Raw genomic sequence first — 19,161 nt, 5'->3', positions numbered from 1 at the left:
CATTGTTCCCAGATTGAAGAGGACAGGTGCTCAAGAGATATGTATCCTCATTTAAATTGCTTATTTATTTCACAGACCCATTCCCATTAACCCAATCAGAAAAGCTATTAAATATTACTGCTTTTTCATGGATCTGTGTTTGAAAGACAGTCTGCAAATATATTCCCTATTCTTTCTTGTAGCAAACAAAACCTTTGTTCAGCAACCAATTAAATAAAACCCTTTGTTATAGCAAAGAATCTTTCATTGAATGTTTGCTAACCAGAGGAGACCTGTACATAATAAAGGCTAACATACCATTTGCCTTCCTAATCACTTGCTGCACCAGGATGTCGGCTTTCATAACTTGTGTACGAGGACACCTTGGTGTCTTTGAACATCAGCACTACCCAGTCTCAAACCATGTTAAAATATTCTGCTTTTCTGTTCTGTGCACTAAAGTGATAACTTCACATTTCCCCGTTATACTGTATTTGCCTTGCTCTTGCCCATTTACTCAACTGATCTATATCTCCTTCGAACATCTTTACATCTTCCTCCCTACTCATAATCTCACCTAGTTTTGTATCATCAGCAAACTTGGAAATTTGACACTTGCTCCCCTCAGCCAAACGGTTGATGTGGATTGTGAATAGCTGGAGCCCAAGCAATGCCCTCTGCTATTCACACTGTAACAAAATATAGGACAGTTATTCATGTTGTCCAGACTGGTACAACTTCGACAATGAGAGGCTCCAAAATGTTATCTGAATTTTGAGCTGGAACTTCTCTCGCTATTCCTCCAACTCCCCACCTCACCCAATTCCTTGTGAAGTAAAGCATTCCGTGAGCTGAGAATGGGAACTGAAACAATAACCGAGGTAGCGCCCACGTGCTAACCCTTCTCTTCCCCCAAAACTCTGTTCTTATTTCAGCATTCTGTTTCTGTTTCAGTTTGCTGATTTTAAGTCTTTGGCTGATTTGGTTTGTCTGCCATCAGAATGTTTTGTTTACCCTTTCATCTCACAGGTCAAGTTTAACAGTGGTGATGCTCTCTACACCATGACTTCTAACTGCATTAGTAGCTCTTCTGTTGTACTACCCTCATTTATATCACATGCTACAATTTATATTTTAAATCTATTTGTTGGTAAGTTGGTTTATTATTGTCACATGTACTGAGGTATAGTGAAAAACTTGTCTTGCATACCGATCGTACAGATCAATTCATTACACAGTGTATTGAGGTGATAATTAAGACAATAACAGAATGCAGAATAAAATATTACATTACAGAGAAAGTGCAGTGCAGGTAGACAATAAGGTGCAAGGTCATAATGAGATAGATCATGATGTCAAGGGTCCATTTTATTGTACTGAGAAACCATTCAATTGTCTTATAACAGCGGGATAGAAGCTGTCCTTGAGCCTGGTGATACGTGTTTTCAGGCTTTTGTATCTTCTGCTCGATGGTAGAGGGGGAGAAGGGAGAATGTCCAGGGTGAGCTGGGTCTTTGATGATGCTGGCTGCTTTACCATGGCAGCAAGAAGTGTAGACAGAGTCCACGGAGGGGAGGCTGGTTTCTGTGATGTGCTGAGCTGTGTCCACGACAGTTTCTTGCAGTCACGGGCAGTTTCTTGCGATGCAGTCAAAGCATGATATCCAGATGTCTAAAGTATAAGCACCAATACCATACCAAGCCGTGATGCATCTGGATAGCATGCTTTCTATGGTGCATCGATAAAAATTGGTGAGGGTCAAAGGGGACAGGCCAAGTTTCTATAGCCTCCTGAGGAAGTAGAGGCACTGGTGAGCTTTCTTGGCCGTGGCGTCTGTTGTGCTGTTTAAATCTGAACAAAGCAAATTCTGTAGTTACGAGAGCAAATTGGCTGAGCCAATCTGAGAAACTAAGAAAACTGAGGCTGAGTCATTGAAAATGTTCGTGGAGACTGGTGGACATTTAAACTACACAGGAATCAAGGTGTGTGGGAAGACAATAGGAAGGTGGAAGCCAAAATTGGATCAACCATTATCTTATTGAATGGCAGTGCAGTCTCAAGGGGCTGATCAGCTTACTTCTATTCCTGTTCCTATGCCTTTTGTTCTTGTGTTCAAACCATGCCAAAAATTTGCAGGAAAAATGTGGCAGGCCAGACAGGAGAGTATGGAAACCTCTACAATTGTGTCTGGAAGTAACAGGTAAAAATTGGGAATCATGGAGACAGCTTGTGCTTGACAAGTCTGTGTTCAGATACAATTTGGTTACATCTAAAGTATAAGCACCGATAATCAACAGTGCTAGCTAGGATTTGCTGAAATTAGGATCAGTTTCTGTCAAAAAGAGGACCCCAGATTCCCCTCTGCCAGGGTGGATTCTCACCTGCTTGGAGCACAATATGGATACTTGGAATTTACTGGTCTTATCCTCCTCTGCAGTTGAACTTCCTGTGAAGGGTGTGTGGTCAGGCAAGTTTCTGAAATTCTTCCTCTAGGCCACATCTTCTGGAGCCACAAGGCTCCAGGTCATGTGGTTTCAATGGGGTTGAACTTTCCAAATAAGCCTTGCTAACCACTGAAGCCTTGCTCTGCCCTGCCTTCTCACAGGGTGTTCAGAAGATTGCTGAGCCAACTCCTACCTTGAGTCACCAGTCACCAGTGAGGCTCTCAGACCTCAAATTCCCCTTCAGCACATATGATATAGTCTTTTATGTCTCGTTATTTGCCTCTCACAGTTTTTCTCTTGTCTTTCACTTTCACCCTTTTATTTTGCTTTCTCTCTCTCTCTGTTTGCATGTCTTTTTCACTTCTTTTCCTGTCTTTGTCTCTCTCACTTTGTTCTCTCTCTCTCCTGTGCTCTCTCTTTCCGTCTCTGACAAGCACTCTGTTTTTGAGAAAGGGGCCCAGACCCAAACCGTCAACTGGCTTCTCTTTCCACAGATGCTGTTTGACTGCCTGAGATTTTCCAGCATTTCTGATTTTGTTTCAGATTCCAGCCCCTGCAGTTTTATTTGTTTTCCCTCTGGTTCCCCCTACTGTCTCATTTCTCCAAGTTTTACTTTCTATTTCTCTTTCTCAGTCCCCACGCTCCCCCCCCCCCCCCCCCCCCCCCCCCCCCCTTCAACCTGTCCTTTCTAATTCTCCCTCTGTCTCTCCTGTCAGTGTTGTGGAGACTTCAGTTTCTGATAGTTGAAAGTCAAAGTGACACAATAATATGTTTAAATCACTCGGGTGTTCTAATTACAAGGGGGTTTTAGGTGATTACTGCTGAGGGTTATTTTGGGGGATTTTCCCAATGTTGAAGATGCAAAGCCTTAGACCAATTTTGGGAATAACCACTGCTATTTATAAATTATAAAACATGTTTAACACTTTACTAATCAAGCCCAGGTTATAAATACAATGACTAATGTTGCTGGGGCTGCACCTCAAAAAATAATTTATCATACGAGACACAAGAGAGACTGCAGATGCTGGAAATCTGGAGCAACACACACTAAATGCTGGAGGAACTCAGCAGGTCAGGCAGAATCTATGGGGGGAAATAAACAGTCGGCGTTTTGGGCTGAGACCCTTCATCGGGACTGGAGAGGGCAGAAACTGGAATAAAAGGGTGGGGGGGGCGGGGGAGAGGAGCACACGCAGGCGGGTGACAGGTGAGTCCAGGTGGGGGGGGGGGTAGGTAGGTGGGGGAGGGGGGCGGGTAGGTAGGTGGGGGAGGGGGGCAAGTGGGAATGATGTGAGAAGCCAGAAGGTGATAGGTGGAAGAGGCAAAGGGTTGAACAAGATGGAATCTGATAGGAGCAGACAGTAGACCATGGAATAAAGGGAAGGAGGTGGGAAACCAGAAGGAGGAGGGTGTGGGGGAGGGGAAAGAGAAGGGGTGAGGGGGCCAGAGGGATAAGGGAAAACAAAGGGGGAGGGGGTACTGAAAGTTAGAGAAATCAGTGTTGACGCCCTCAGTTGGAGACTACCAAAGTAGAATATGAGGTGTTGTTCCTCTAATCTGCATCTAGCCTCAACCTGGCAGTAGAGGAGGCTGTGGACAGACGTCAGTGTGGGAATGAGAAGTGGAATTAAAATGGCCGGCCACTGGCAGATCCTGGCTGTCGCAGCAGACAGAGCAAAGGTGCTCGACGAAGCGATCCCCCCAATCTGCGCCGGGTCTCACCGGTGTACAGCAGGCCGCACCGGATGCAATAAATGACACCGATGGATTCACGGGGGAAGTCTTTTGCCGTTAGGTTGGAGGTACAGATACCAGGTAGCTTTTCAGCTCTTTGTTCTATTTTCTTACCGGGGCACCAGCAGGATCTTAACTTTACCAAACTGGAGGAAGACATGTAGAATTCTTTGAAATAACATGGGGCAAACGTGCAGCTGCCTATCTCAAATACTTACTGCTCAACAATCTCAGATGATTCTGCAGTTCCCATTTACACCTTCGCTAAATTTATTTACCAACCATAGAAGCATCTTCTTTTACCCTGCGCATCATCCTTTAAGTCATTTAATCTTTCCACCCTTCCACAGACCTCCTTTCGATTCCTTTCCTGTTCTCTGTTAACTTTTTCCTGTTCAAACCCAAGTGCTGGAATTTGAAACATTGTCTTGTTTCTCCCTTCACAGATGCGGCCTGACCTACTGACAATTTCCAACATTTTTTTGTTGGTATTTTGTCAGCAGATTTCTTTTCTGATTCCCATTCTTTGCCACCGAATCATAATCCTCTTCCTTTTCCCGAATCCAATTCCTTCCCATTACCCGTCTTCCAGGTTTCCTCCACACCTGTAACATTGGGATGAGGTTACACTGTTGAAGAGGGTGTGGGCAAGGCTGTGGAACAACCTAATGTGCTGTCGGAGTTTACGCCAAGTGCGCAGTGATGGGCGCCGGCAGGGATCCAATAAGGTGCTCGCGTTGGCACGGACGGACCAATAAGGAGCGGAGAGTCGAGAGTCATTGGATGAGGCTCTCGACCGGACTGGGGGGGGGCGGGACCAGAGCCGGTGCCTCCCCTTCCAGGTTCGGTTGACCTACAGCGCCGGCTCGTTAATTTCAGGAGGAGACGGTGGTGCCGCAGGCAGGTAGTTCATTACCTTGCCAGGAAATAACAGTGAATGTAATCCTCCGCTCTTCCCACTCCCCGTGTAACAGAAGTACGTGGCTTTAATCTTTGCAGCGATTCAGTTTGGACCTTGTATCCAGGGGAATCTGTACCAACCATGGCTCGAAGTCGCACACTGGGGGAGGATTTCACCTTCGTTAACCCCGTGGTTAAATATTTACTATTTTTGTTTAACATGTTGTTCTGGGTAAGTAATTCCTTATTATTATCTCCTGGTAAACTCGCCAGGGATCTATTTTCGTTTCCTGTGTCCTGTGGGGGGAAATATGTGGGTCTGCGTGCTCAGTTTTTCTGAACAGGCTGCAAACTTGCAGCTTAGCAACCTGTCTCTCTTCCCAGTGCAGGCATGTTCAGCGAGAGACTGACTGAAGCACAGGGACTTAGTGTGTATAATCGCCTCCCATCTTTCGACGTCGTCCGTTCAACCACCCGGGGTTTTCCTAGCAACCGAGGTTTATTTTAAAAGGGTTGTTTTCTTTTAAACATTGGAGGTCCCCCACGGTGCCTGGGAAAATCACAGTGTATTCAGTGTTTTTTTTAAAAATAATTATAAACTAATTTGGAATTTTGACAATTCTTCAGGGAATTCCCAATTCCTCCTAAGTCTCAAGTATTGTTGCTTTCAAAGGTGTGTGTGTGTTTTCACCCCTCACCCAATCCTGACCTTGTCCTGAGTTAAATTGACTGGAGGCCGTTCCTGGAAGACCTGAAACAACAGTGTTCCCTTCCTGGACCAGTGAACCAGAACAGAGCAGGGTGTGCGCTCACTTTTCTCTTCTACCGCTCCAAGAACGAAAGATTGCCAAAATAATTCCATCCCCTTTAATTCTAGTGGCCTGTTCTCTGGACGCAAGGTTAACTTACTTTGTAACTCTTTTTTTCTAGCCACTCAGTCGCCCCCGGCCACAGTCTGATCTATAGAAGTTCTTTTGTCAACCTTTGACCATTCCCAGAAAAAGAAAGATTTGCATTTACATAGTTATTTACAGTTTATTCATTGTACTCGTGAGAGAAATGCAACAGCCCATCTTGCGTAGAGTAAAGTGTTAATGGCAGATCCTGCGTTTTGTGGTTGAGGAGATTGGGGAGAAATTCCTGATTATCTTTGGATTTTTTTTTGTAGAGGGTAGAAGGATCTTGATTGAATGTATTGCCCGAAGAATGATCCCTCTGCCAGTGCAGTACTCCCTCGGGACTGCATTGGAATGTCAACCTGGATTCTGTGTTCAAGTCTCTGGAGTCAGTCTTGAATCCACAGTCTCATAAGCAAAGCAAGTGCGCTGCCCACGAACATTTGGGTGAATCTGTTAATTTTGTAAGATGCCTTGTTCCTGATATTGGATTGGCCCCGTTTTAAAAGGTGCTGCGATTCCAATCAGCAGAGACTGGTGCCCGCCCGTTTCCCGTGGATTATTTGTTGTGCGTTATTCCGTTGGGACCAGGTTGTCTGACCACTGCCACATGCAAGCAGCGAGCCTCGGAGATGCACTCTGCTTCAATTAGTTCATTATTTGATTTCTCTTATTGTCACGTCAGGAAAACCTCGAATATTTAATTCATGTTTAATTTTGTCCTTTGATTACTAATACAAACCTGTGTCCCTTAAAGTTCCTAGCGTCAGCAATGGATTCCCTGCCTGCCCTTGCACCATTATCTCTCGAGCATTGCACCTTCCTCTGTCTCGTCCGTGTCTTTGTACGTGCTGATGTCATCCACAGACATGGCCAGTTTCCCCACTTAAAATGTCATTTTAGCTTCGTACCTTCACCTCTCTCTTGACCCCTTCATGCTCTGTGCCCCGAGCTTGCTTCATCTGCTACATTGTTCTGGATGACTCGTTTCCTCCAGCAAGACATTAGGAAGAAGGCAGATTGAAACATCATTCATTGCCACAGCCTCTGTCTGCTTGACATCGGGTCCATTACTGTTTTGTCATCTGGCAACTGGAACGCTGGAAGGTTACCAAGATGTAACCTAGTCTTTAGGCCAATAGCAACTTCCCAGCCATTTTCTTCCCTGCCATGGCCTCTGGATGAACCAGACCCTCTGAGTTTCAATCCCCATATTCCACACCACAATGACCCACTGCTTCTATTTTACATGCCTCAGGCCACCAGCTTTTGTTCATCCAGGCCTTTGAAACCTCCAGTGGGTGGTAGGGCTCTAGAACCTACTGCCTGAAAGTGTGGAAGAGATTGCTTCTGGTTCTTTTTGCCAATCAGCTTCATAGTATGAACCCTTGTCTCCTTTGCCCATGGCAACGGTTTTTCTCGATCTACTCTATTTCTCTCTTTGTGATTTTTAAAGTACCTCTATCTGTTCACCTTACAACCTCCTCTGTTCCAAAGTGCACAACCCCAGGTACACCAGTCCATCCAAGTAACTAAAGTCCCTCATGCCTGCAATCACTTTGGTAAACTTCTTTTTCACCTTCTCGCCTCTTCTTATTATCTTTCCTAAAGTGCCGCTCCTGAACCGGACACAATACTATGGTTGTGGCTCAACCAGTGTCCTGTAAGGTTTCATCACGACTGCCCTGCACTTGTAGTCCGTGCCTCTGTTTATAAATTCCGGGATCCCGTATGCTTTTTAATTGACCATCTCAACCTGCCCCGTCACTTTCATTGAACTATGCACACAGACACACACATCTGTTCTTGTATCCCTTTTAGAATTGTGCCCTCCAGTTTATAACACCTTTCATTCTTCTGACCAAAATATAGGACTTGACATTTCTCAGCATTAAAGTTAATTTGCTGTCTGCCCACCAGCTCTGCCAGCCTGTCTACATCTCCATAAATTCTATTGCTAACCTCATGGTTCAATGTCCCTCAGTTTTGTGTGATCCGCAAATTTTGAAATTGTCTTGCACACCCAAGTTCAAATCATTAGTATAAATTAATAAAAGAATGGTCCTCTTGCTGACCCTGGGGAACTCTATAGCACACTTCCCACCAGGCCAAGAAACCTTTCTTTGCAAACCTCTTGTTCCCTGTTGTCTAGCCAATTTTCTATCCATGCTGTTATAGCCCTGTTTACTCCATGGCCTTAAACCTTGATTAAAAGCCTTTTAAAGTCCATATGTATGGCAATATGGCATATTTTGGAAACTATGTACAATTGCAACCACTGTAATAGAGGATGGGTATTAGTAAGGTTGGGGAGTTACAACTGATGCTGAGAAACACATGGGGTATATTGTATTTGTGTTCCAAAGCATTATGTTGATTATACAAGGTGATATTAGGATGGGATGTATAATTAAGTTTATATTGCAACATTGCGGTTAAGAAGACTTATATTTAGCATAAATTTATAGTTGATGAAATATAAGCCAGTCACTTGTACAACTTGATATTATATGCTGTTGTAATGCTTCTTTGGGGGGTGGGGGTGGAAGCATTGTGTGTGCCTTTATTTTTAAGTGTATTGCATGGGATATATTGTGTCAACCGCTTGGGTAGTGTTGGCCATCGATAAAGTTTGGTTAGAAGCTTTATCCTGTTTACTTGCCATGTAAAGCAGCAATATAGAGAAGAACCTACAGATGCTGCAGGATATTAAAGGAAGTGAGCAGTATGGTGAATTAGACTGGATGAGCTGTTTAAAGGAGAGCGAAAGAGAACAGGAGAGACTCTGTGGTCTGTGCATTAAAACATCAACACAGCCTCAATATGCAGAATGACTTTTGTTAGTCCTGCAGCATTCTTAGATTCCAAACTTCAGCTTGTTTGTGGCAAATTTTCCAGGTAGAAATGTGTTCAAATTCATTGCTTCTGATGCAGGAAATACAACCAATATTGAATGTTTCAGTTCTGTATCAGTCTTGGCCATCTTTGAAACAGAAGGCTTCGGCCTAAGATTTTCCTAAGTGTGCTGTTCACAGCCTGACTGGGTGCCTTCCTAGTTCGGGGAGGGGAGGGTGTGTTGCTATTGGTTACCGTAGACTGTGTGGGGGCAGTGCTCGTTGAGCTTTGTGCACCTTTGTTGTAAAGTAGCCCATTGTTTTGAAAGGGTGGATTTTGGAAAGTCCAGGAGAGGCTGCAGCAGGAGTTGTGGCTGGAGTTAATGGCTTTGGGACTAGAATGAGCAAGGGAAAGGACAATCTAACGGGGGCACGGAGACTGCAGGTGCTAGAGTCTGGAGCACAAATACCCAGATCCTGGTCCCCCATCACCCCGTTTCTTTCCTCCTCCCACAGGGTACCCTCCCCTCACTGTTCCCATGTGCCCACCTCATCTCCCTAATGTAGTTCCATGTTCCTCTCCCATCAGCTTCCACAATCTGCAGCCCTTTGTCACCTCCCAGCCTCTGTCACTTCATCCCCCCCATCTGCCCATCACCCATCCTCACCTGGATCCACCTATCACTTTATCAGCTCTTGCTCCACCCCTTCCCCTCAGCTCTTTACACTGGCTATCTCCCTTCCCTTTCAGTCCAGGTGAAGGGTCTTGACCCAAAACATCGACTGTCCATTCCCCTCCATGGATGCTGCTTGACCCACTGAGTTCCTCCAGCATCTTGTTTGTTGCTCCAATCCATCTGGGGATTTGCCTGCCCCATGAGCACTGGATCACCTCATATCACCACTCCCCCCCCACTCCCCCCCCCACCGCCAGCCATCAGCTAGAGACAGCTGTTAAGCAAGTCCAGGGACATTATAAAGTCAACTTGGTCTCTGTGTTTTGCAGTGCAAAGGTTTGTGGATACTCGCCTTGCATCTGTAAGTCAGGTCTCAACAAAATCAACACACTTTGTTGTAAGTAAGAGCTGCCTGCCAGCAGCATCTATTTGGCATCCTCCAGTTCTTCACATTGGATGTGAGGGCTGCCGTATGTTAAACCAATCAGAACCAGAAGGTGTTCGTGGAGCCCCATTCCAGAGCCCTGGCTGAGATCCTGGTTGAAGCATGGCTTCAGGAAGTACAGGAATAGCAGTTCATCACTCGTGATGGCGGGGTTTTCAGATGACAGGCAGATTTAAATGAAAAGTAGAGTGGTCCTATTATTGGTAAAGTGCTAGTTTGAGTTAGTAGACTGGTGATGTGCTGGAATGATCCACAAATGTGGCCCTGTGGGTTAAAATGAGGAACAAAAGGGAAAAGAATTATCATTGCCCCCATACAGTCAGAAAACTGTTCATGGGATATGGACATGGCTAACAAGGCCATCTTTGAGTGCCCATCCTTAAAGCAGTACTTCTGCAGTGTAGACATCAATGTAACATAAGATGTGGTGGTCAACTTGTGAGTAGCAAAGAGTCATTGAGCATACAGCACAGAAGTGGGGCCTTTAGCCAGTTTTTATGACACCCGATTAGATGGCGGGTGAAAAATCGGAATTACCTTTGCATGACGTATTAAACTGTGGCTGACTTCTGCTCCCTTAGGTTGTATCATATGGTGCCTACTCAATGAAGTCCAGTCCTCCCTGAGACCTGATGTTTATCCCTTGACCAATACATTCCATTTTCATTCTCCTTTCCAAAGATCTCATTAACATGTGAGCAGTTGTGTGCTCCTGCTGTGCTGCAGTTTTTACCTTCCAGCATTTCAACATTACAGAAGTAGTTTCAAGGCCCTTCAGGGAAATTTGGAGGTCATGAAATGGTACTCACAAAATGTGACTTTCTTTCCAGCTGGTGTAACCAGTGGGACCTCTCTCCTCTCCCCATTGTAAACGGTTAATGTCTGATTCTAGCTGTCAACCTCCTCACCGTCATGTCCCAAAGTTTCTCAGCAATACTGTCTGTTTATTCTCTTGGACTTGCTATCAAGTGTCACAACCCACTCGCTGTGACTGATGAGGAAGACAACGGGTGATCTGTTAGCTTGAGCTTTGCTGTTTGGGGAGAAGAGGGGAGCAATGAAACAAATTTAACCAGAGAAGAGACAACATTCTTTTCCACCTGTTTTTTTTCTCCAAGATATCACTTAATCAAACACGCATGCACAGAAAATGATCTGAGAGTTGAGGGAAGCAGTAATTGAGTTGTGAGTGTAGTTCAATGACTGTGAGGAGAACCTTGTGGTTATTGATGGGCACTTGTGCAGCAACCTGAGACTAGACACCTGTTGAACACTATTCCTCTGGGGCTACCATGCAAACGTGTGGAAATCATGTTTCAGTTGTGGAAAGCTCTGGTTTGAGCCTATTTTAAACATTGTGTTTAGTCAGGGCATGGCAGCTCAGTGAGGATAAGAGAGAGAGATTTCTTAGTCACATGTACATCGAAACACACAGTGAAATACATCTTTTTTGTGTAGTGTTCTGGGGGTAGCCTGCAAGTGTCGCTACGCTTCCAGTGCCAATGGGCTTGGAATGTGCACCAGGGCTAGAAAGAGTTAAGTTATGAAGGTGGCTTGCATGGACTCGGTTTGCAGCTTCTGTGATATTTAGAAGGGTGACCTGGTTGAGGCGTTTAAGTTTCTCATTGACTATTTCCTCAGGTGGCAGAATCCCTATGGAATGGGACAGAGAACTGACTCCTCGGGTGTGATGTCGGGAAGTTCTTTTCTCAAAGCAAGCACTTTGAAATTCTGGAACCCTTTCCTGTAATAAAACAATTAAGATGTGTGGTTAACTGTTAAATTTTGTAGCAGTTAGCATAACGCTATTACAGCGCCAGTGACCAGGGTTCAATTCCAGCCACTGTCTGTAAGGAGTTTGTATGTTCTCCCCGTGTCTGCGTGAGTTTCCTCTGGGTGCTCCGGTTTCCTCCCACATTCCGAAGACGTACAGGTTAGGAAGTCGTGGGCATGCTATGTTGGCACTGGAAGCATGGTGACACGGGCTACCCCCAGAACACTCTACGCAAAAGATGCATTTCACTGTGTGTTTCGATGTACAATGTGCGAATAAAGATATCTTATCAAAATTGGAATAGATCAACTTTTATTAGGCAAGGGTATGGGATAAAGGCAAGGATAGGGAGTTTATAGGTCAGTCATGATCTGATTGAATGGATGAGCAGTTTCAAGTAACTGAATGGTGAAGTAAATTCAATCATTCAGTTTATTGCGAGATCACTAATTTAAATGTCAATTAAAAGTCGTTGTTATATTGCCAGCACCAGCTTTAATGCTGGTGTGCCTACATCTACTGTGGGCTGCCACCCATGTGGTTCCTCTGGTGGTCCCTGGAGGGTGGGGGTGGTGGCATTTGTATTTTTTCCCCCTTAGTGATGGCCCTCTACCGGTCTGTTCCTGGAAGAGAGAACATAATCCTCATTGCATTGTGTTCCATTACTCTGCAGTCTGAAAGCAACAGGCCCAATTCCCAATGTGTAGTTGACTCTGGGTTGCTCTGGTTTATGTTGGATAGGTCAGGTTAATTCCCATTGCAGGAGAGTTGGAGTGGCTGGAAACATTTATTCTTAAGTCTTTGAGAGGCTGAGTGGAAAGTTCCTCTGGGAGAAGCAGGATGCTGAAGTGTGGGATGTCTTTCCAGATGTGTTGGGAAAATTTGTGAAGTACTATTGTGGGAATCCTTATGAGCTGCCTGCCTAATGTTGATGTACATGCCCAAAGTTGGCTCTTTCCTCCAGGTGTTCTATGTGGTTGCCACTGATTTCTCGGAGGCTGCCTATCACCTCTAATCCCTTGACCCTGGCTGGATTTGTATTCAACTGAAAGGCTGGAGGTTAACCTAACTGTATTACTTCTGACTCTGAATCTGCTGGCTCTGTTCAGTTCTTGGAGACTGACTAAAATTTGGTAGGTCCAAATAAATTGTCCTGATTTTTCTCCCCTGAAGCCCACTCCACTTCTCCACATACACTGAAAGCTCACCACAGTGCTGGACCATATTCGCATTCCCCTCTTCCTCTCTTACTGCACACTTGGTCTGCTATTGGGGGTGAAAGTCAGCCAGTGCAGTGTACTGGTAGAAAGTAACTGAAGCATTGATTCTAGAGGGGTAAAATACAGTAGGAAATGCACATAACTGTACTGGTTAAGAAACTCGAGTTGCTTTCACTTGTACTGTGGTATTGTTCTGACTTATTCTTGATTCAAGTTCTGCACTGGCTTGGGTGTAAGTTTGGCTTCAGTTTACAAGTACAGTGTGTTTGGCAGCAGCTTCATTAGTTGCACTGGCTGGTGACGTGTGGGGAATAAGAAACGGTGCAAACTGCAAGTGTCAGCCGACATCATAGGACTGACTCCTGATGGAATTGGAGGGAGATGGAGAATGGTTTCTGGGGGCAGCTCTACTGTTCATTAAAGAATGAAAGTGTTTTTGTGGGTACTGTTACGAACCAGCAACAAAAGAAACACAGAGTCTTGATTCAGTGTTAAAAACTACTTTATTAATAACTACTTATGATAATAAGAAAAATAAAAGTAAAAATGTTAAAGTAAAAATGTTAGATCTTAAACATTGACCCCAAAGCTAAACTCGTCGTGTGTGTGTGGCAAAGTCCCAAACTCCAAGTCCTCGAATGGTTCTTAAAGTTCAGTTCAGCAAGCCATAAGGTGAAACATGAGCAAAGGCTTCTTCAACAACCACTGTTGTCTGAAGATAAGACATAGATGTAGAGAACATAGAGAGAGTAATTATGAAATCCAAATGTTCCACGATAGAACCCAAACACCTCAGTGTTTACTTGGTAGTGACTTCCTCACCCCGAAAAGCATCCGAATCGTGGCCGTCCACACAAATACCTGTTTCCTTCTACAGGTCAGCAACAAAGTGAACTCCACCGGATTACTTCCAATTTCCATACGTGGATTGTAGTGACAGACACAGTTATTGTTTCTCATCCATCAATAGAGAAACTAGCAGGCTGGTCTCTCTGTCTCTCTGTCTCTCTGTCTCTCTGTCTCTCTGTCTCTCTGTCTCTCTGTCTCTCTGTCTCTCTGTCTCTCTGTCTCTCTGTCTCTCTGTCTCTCTGTCTCTCTGTCTCTCTGTCTCTCTGTCTCTCTGTCTCTCTGTCTCCTTCAACAACGTCATTACGTCCTTTATCTTCTGTTGACGTAAGCATGCCACACACACACACACACACACACACACACACACACACACACACACACACACACACACACACACACACACACACACACACACACAGTACCCAGTAAGGAAGGGATGAAAGACTTGGGAGGGAAGTAATGCAGGGAGGCTGCATAGGAGGGAGTGAGAATGCAGGAGTGGTGCTTTAAATACTGCTCCTCCTATGGTACAGTGGCATGCAAAAGCTTGGGCACCCCGGTCAAAATTTCTGTTACTGTGAATAGTTAAACGAGTAAAAGATGACCTGATTTCCAAAAGGCATAAAGTTAAAGATGACACATTTCTTTAATATTTTAAGCAAGATTACTTTTTTATTTCCATCTTTTACAGTTTCAAATTAACAAAAAAGGAAGAGGGCCCAAAGCAAAAGTTTGGGCACCCTGCATGGTCAGTACTTAGTAACGCTCCCTTTGGCAAGTATCACAGCTTGTAAACACTTTCTGTAGCCAGCTAAGAGTCTTTCAATTCTTGTTTGGGGATTTTCGCCCATTCTTCCTTGCAAAAGGCTTCTAGTTCTGTGAGATTCTTGGGCCGTCTTGCATGCACTGCTCTTTTGAGGTCTATCCACAGATTTTTGATGATGTTTAGGTCAGGGGACTGTGAGGGCCATGGCAAAACCTTCAGCTTGTGCCTCTTGAAGTAGTCCATTGTGGATTTTGAGGTGAGTTTAGGATCGTTATCCTGTTGTAGAAGCCATCGTCTTTTCATCTTCGGCTTTTTTTACAGACGGTGTGATGTTTGCTTCCAGAATTTGCTGGTATTTAATGGAATTCATTCTTCCCTCTACCAGTGAAATGTTCCCCGTGCCACTGGCTGCAACACAAGCCCAAAGCATGATCGATCCACCCCTGTGCTTAACAGTTGGAGAGGTGTTCTTTTCATGAAATTCTGCACCCTTTTTTCTCCAAGCTTTCCTGCGTCCTCACCACAAAATTCAGCGTCAGAAGTTTGCAAAGGAAGAGCTAAACAAGCCTGATGCATTTTGGAAACAAATCCTGTGGACTGATGAAGTTAAAATAGAACTTTGGCTGCAATGAGCAAAGGTATGTTTGGAGAAAAAAGGGTGCAGAATTTCATGAAAAGAACACCTCTCCAACTGTTAAGCACGGGGGTGGATCGATCATGCTTTGGGCTTGTGTTGCAGCCAGCGGCACGGGGAACGTTTCACTGGTAGAGGGAAGAATGAATTCCATTAAATACCAGCAAACTCTGGAAGCAAACATCACACCGTCTGTTTTAAAAAAAAGCCGAAGATGCAAAGAGGATCACTTCTACAACAGGATAACGATCTGAAGCACACCTCAAAATCCTCAATGGACTACCTCGAGGCACAAGCTGAAGGTTTTGCCATGGCCCTCACAGTCCCCTGACCCAAACATCATCAAAAATCTGCGGATAGACCTCAAAAGAGCAGTGCATGCAAGACGGCCCAAGAATCTCTCAGAACTAGAAACCTTTTGCAAGGAACAATGGGTGAAAATCCCCCAAACAAGAATTGAAAGACTCTTAGCTGGCTACAGAAAGTGTTTACAAGCTGTGATACTTGCCAAAGGGGGTGTTACTGAGTACTGACCATGCAGGGTGCCCAAACTTTTGCTTCAGGCCCTTTTCCTTTTTTGTTAATATGAAACTGTAAAAGATGGAAATAAAAAAAGTAATCTTGCTTAAAAATATTAAAGAAATATGTCATCTTTAACTTTATGCCTTTTGGAAATCAGGTCATCTTTTACTCGCTTAACTATTCACAGTAACAGAAATTTTGACTAGGGGTGCCCAAACTTTTGCATGCCACTGTACCTCCACAAGTTTACTTAATTTTCCAACTAGTTTGCATTTGCTTCAGGGTACTGAGGAAGTATAGGATTAATAAACTATAACTGTATTCATATTTTAAGATGGATGAGAATTATGGCTACTTGAAATACTGATTTTTTTTAAAGAAGTGTCCTTCAGACCAGAACAGCCACACCACTGCTTTCCTGGGCTGGGTGCTGTGTGGTAATTGCTATGTCTGGAACTTAATTGGATTCCCATTATGTTTGACTATAGGGATGACAGTCAAGCTTAATTGGGAAATGGGAAGGCTGTCTCAAACAATGAAGGCGATACCTGCCTTCTGTCTCTCCCGATTGCAAAACGATTAGCTGAACCTGGGGTGTGAGGCTGCTCTTTGTCCATCTGCAGTAGCCCTTTGTCTGTTTCCTGCTCAACCAAGAACTCCAGTGCCTGACTCATTAAAGTGTGTGTGACAATGTTTGTATAAATTACTGTCTGCCCCCTCTGTACCTCGGACAACCCCGCCACGGACTTCACTCTACCTGAGAGTAAGGAGATTTCTCCCTAGCGATATATTGCTAAGTAAACTCATTTGAATTAACCTGTGGCACTGTGTGATCTTACAGCAGACTGAAGTGGGACTTCAAAATCGGGATAACAGTACCTTCCTATCCCAGACCATTTTGGAAGGTTTGCTGACCAGTGAACTTCTGAATTCTAAGGAACCTGGAAGATGCAGATGTCACATGATGCCTGGTGTTAACTTGGACTGCACCCTCTTGTCTTTGAGTTTGAATGTTGTAGGTTCAAGTCCCTCTCTGGAACTTGTAAATCACCCCAAGTTCAAGGCCCCTACTGCAGTGGTGAAGGATGAGATATTAGGCTGAGATGCAGACCCCTTGGGTGAATGTGAAGGATCTAATGGCAATATCTTGAAGAAGGATTGAGTGTGGTGGTTAGTTTTAATCCCTCAATCAATGTTATCTTTTAAGACCAGATTTATGACCTCACAATCTACCTTGTCATGGCCTTTCACCTTACTGTCTACCTGCACTGCACTTCTCTGTAGCTGTAACACTTTATTCTGCATTCTGTTATTGTTTTCCCTTGTACTACCTCAATGCACTGTTGTAATGAAATTATCTATATCAATAGCATGCAAAGCAAGTTTTTCCACTGTATTTCAGTACATGTAACAACAATAAACCAATTTAGTTTACCAATTTACTCTGTGGGATCTTGTTGTGCCCAAGCTGCCATGTTTCCCTATGCAGTAACAGATACAATTTTAAAAAGGCTTTCCTTCACTGTGAAGCACTTTGGTACTTGAGATTTTGAAAGCACTATGTCAGTCCCCTTGTTTTGATTAAACACTGATTTATCAGCAAGTTTCAAATGGCAGGAGGACAGGCTTGGGCCTAGCTAAATCTATAGGAATGCCAGGAATTTTCTTTGGAACAAGTAAACCACCCAGACACGTGCATCACTGAGCTGGTCTTGTAGTAACTGTTAAATATCAAACTTTTTGTACAGGGATCTCTGTGGCCTGCCTATGGATGGATCAGCCATGATCAAACCAAATGACCAAAGGCGTTCAAGGCACTGATTGGCCTCATCTGGTTCCTGAAAATACATTCTGCAAAAGTTGAATCCTATGAGTTTTTAGTGGGACTACAAACTGTCAACATTGTTTATCTGAGCCACGAGGGGTGGCCAGTTCTCCTAGTGTTGGGAGGTGGTCTGGAGGAGATTACCTGGGCAGTGAGGAGTGGGCAGCTCTCCAACTGTCAGGAGAACATCCTGGGGGAGATTCCCTGGGCAGTGAGCAGTAGGCAGCTCTCCCACTGTTGGGACAAGATCCTGGGGGAGATTCCCTGGGAAGTGAGGGAGTGGCCAGCTCTGGGAGATGTTTCCTCACTACATTTCCCATGTATTAACAAACTCTCGGAATATTGAAGAGGTCACACAAAGAATTTTATTTGTGCCCCTCAAATTAAGGAAGGACACAGTTACCTGAGTAAACTCCCTGGTTTCTCCAGCAAGCATTTACTTGACAGGTGCAACACAATCCTATTCCATAGTGCTGGGTCATGCATTAAATTTATCTTTAACCTTTGTTTCAGTGAATCCAGCACTAGATAATAAACAAAACATTTGGCTGCTTTTTCCCAGATGGTTGGGATTGTGCACTGAAATCTGCAATAGGTCCCTGTCAATCCAAGTATAATCCATCAGGACACTATACATATGGCTCATTGGCACATAGCCAGTGTTAGGGGAGGTGAACGGTTGTGTTATAGTTCTTGCTGGTCCTGACCTGTCCTGCAGCAAGTTGGAATGAGTGTTTAAAGACTGGATCAGGCCTTGTGAGAATCTGCTTGTCCCACCCATGGGACTGGAACTTGTGGCTTGTCATTGACTGGATTATTTCCCATATTGGAATGATGAACACTCAGCAAGTGATAAGGCCAGGCATCCCTCAGGACAGTGTCTAACGCATTATTTACCTGGTGGGTAGCAGGACTGTTTTGGAACCTCCTATCCTTGCAGGATAATGGGCCCAGCACTTGTGGTATTTCTGCTGAGCCAATCAGTAGTTCTTTTCCTGTGAATCCCAGATGCGCAACAACAGATTGTTTCTCTGTAGTGTCTTTAATTTAACATTAGTAAATTTATTAGTTTGATTTTTGAGCTAGAGATGAGGGTAATAGAAGTAAGGTGGTTCAAACAAAGAGCGAAAGATTGTGAAATAGAGTAATCCTAAAGTAAAATATTTCACATACCAGAAATCTGAAAGAGAAACGTCTGAAGCATTTACTGTTTCTTTCTATAGATGCTACTTGACTTACTGAACATTTCCAGCATTTTCTGTTTTATTCGTGAGGTAGAGAGATTTTAGGGAGGGAATTCCAGAGCTCAGGGCTTGACGTAGTTCCAGAGATGAAGGAATTAAAATAGAACATCCTTAAGGCTGGAAATGGAGGAATGCAAATGTCTCAAACTGGAGCGGGTTACAAAGCTGGGAAGAATGAGGTAATGAAGTGATTCCTTGACAGTGCAGATTCTTGAGTACAAAGGTGATGAGTGAAAGGGATGTTGTGAGTTGGAATAGGGGCAGTAGAATTTTGGATAGCTTCTAGTCTACAGGGGATGTAAGATGGGGTGTATTGGAATAACAGTCCTGAGGTAATAGCCTTGGGTGAGGGATTCAGCTGTAGATAAACTGAGGCAGTAGGCATAGATGTTAAAGGTGGAACTAGGTGATAGTG

The 19,161-nt window shown here is 44.2% G+C and overlaps 1 protein-coding gene across 2 annotated transcripts in view; it reads left to right on the top strand.

Moving 5' to 3' along the window:
• Positions 1 to 4,090: 4,090 nt before the first annotated feature.
• Positions 4,091 to 19,161, top strand: part of tspan33a (tetraspanin 33a) — a 34,699-nt gene continuing 19,628 nt past the window's right edge. The window contains exons 1-2 of one of the 2 annotated variants that reach the window (XM_052033889.1): positions 5,015 to 5,064; positions 5,160 to 5,292. In XM_052033889.1, coding sequence (XP_051889849.1) covers positions 5,203 to 5,292 — 90 coding nt within the window. In that variant the 5' untranslated portion in view covers positions 5,015 to 5,064; positions 5,160 to 5,202. Of the gene's footprint in view, positions 4,242 to 5,014; positions 5,065 to 5,159; positions 5,293 to 19,161 lie in introns of those variants that run through there. The other variant, XM_052033890.1, reaches the window with a different exon arrangement.

This window comes from Pristis pectinata, chromosome 19, assembly GCF_009764475.1.
Source record: "Pristis pectinata isolate sPriPec2 chromosome 19, sPriPec2.1.pri, whole genome shotgun sequence".
In the NCBI taxonomy this organism is placed as follows: Eukaryota; Metazoa; Chordata; class Chondrichthyes; order Rhinopristiformes; family Pristidae; genus Pristis; species Pristis pectinata.
This window is presented reverse-complemented; position numbering and strand designations above follow the sequence as displayed.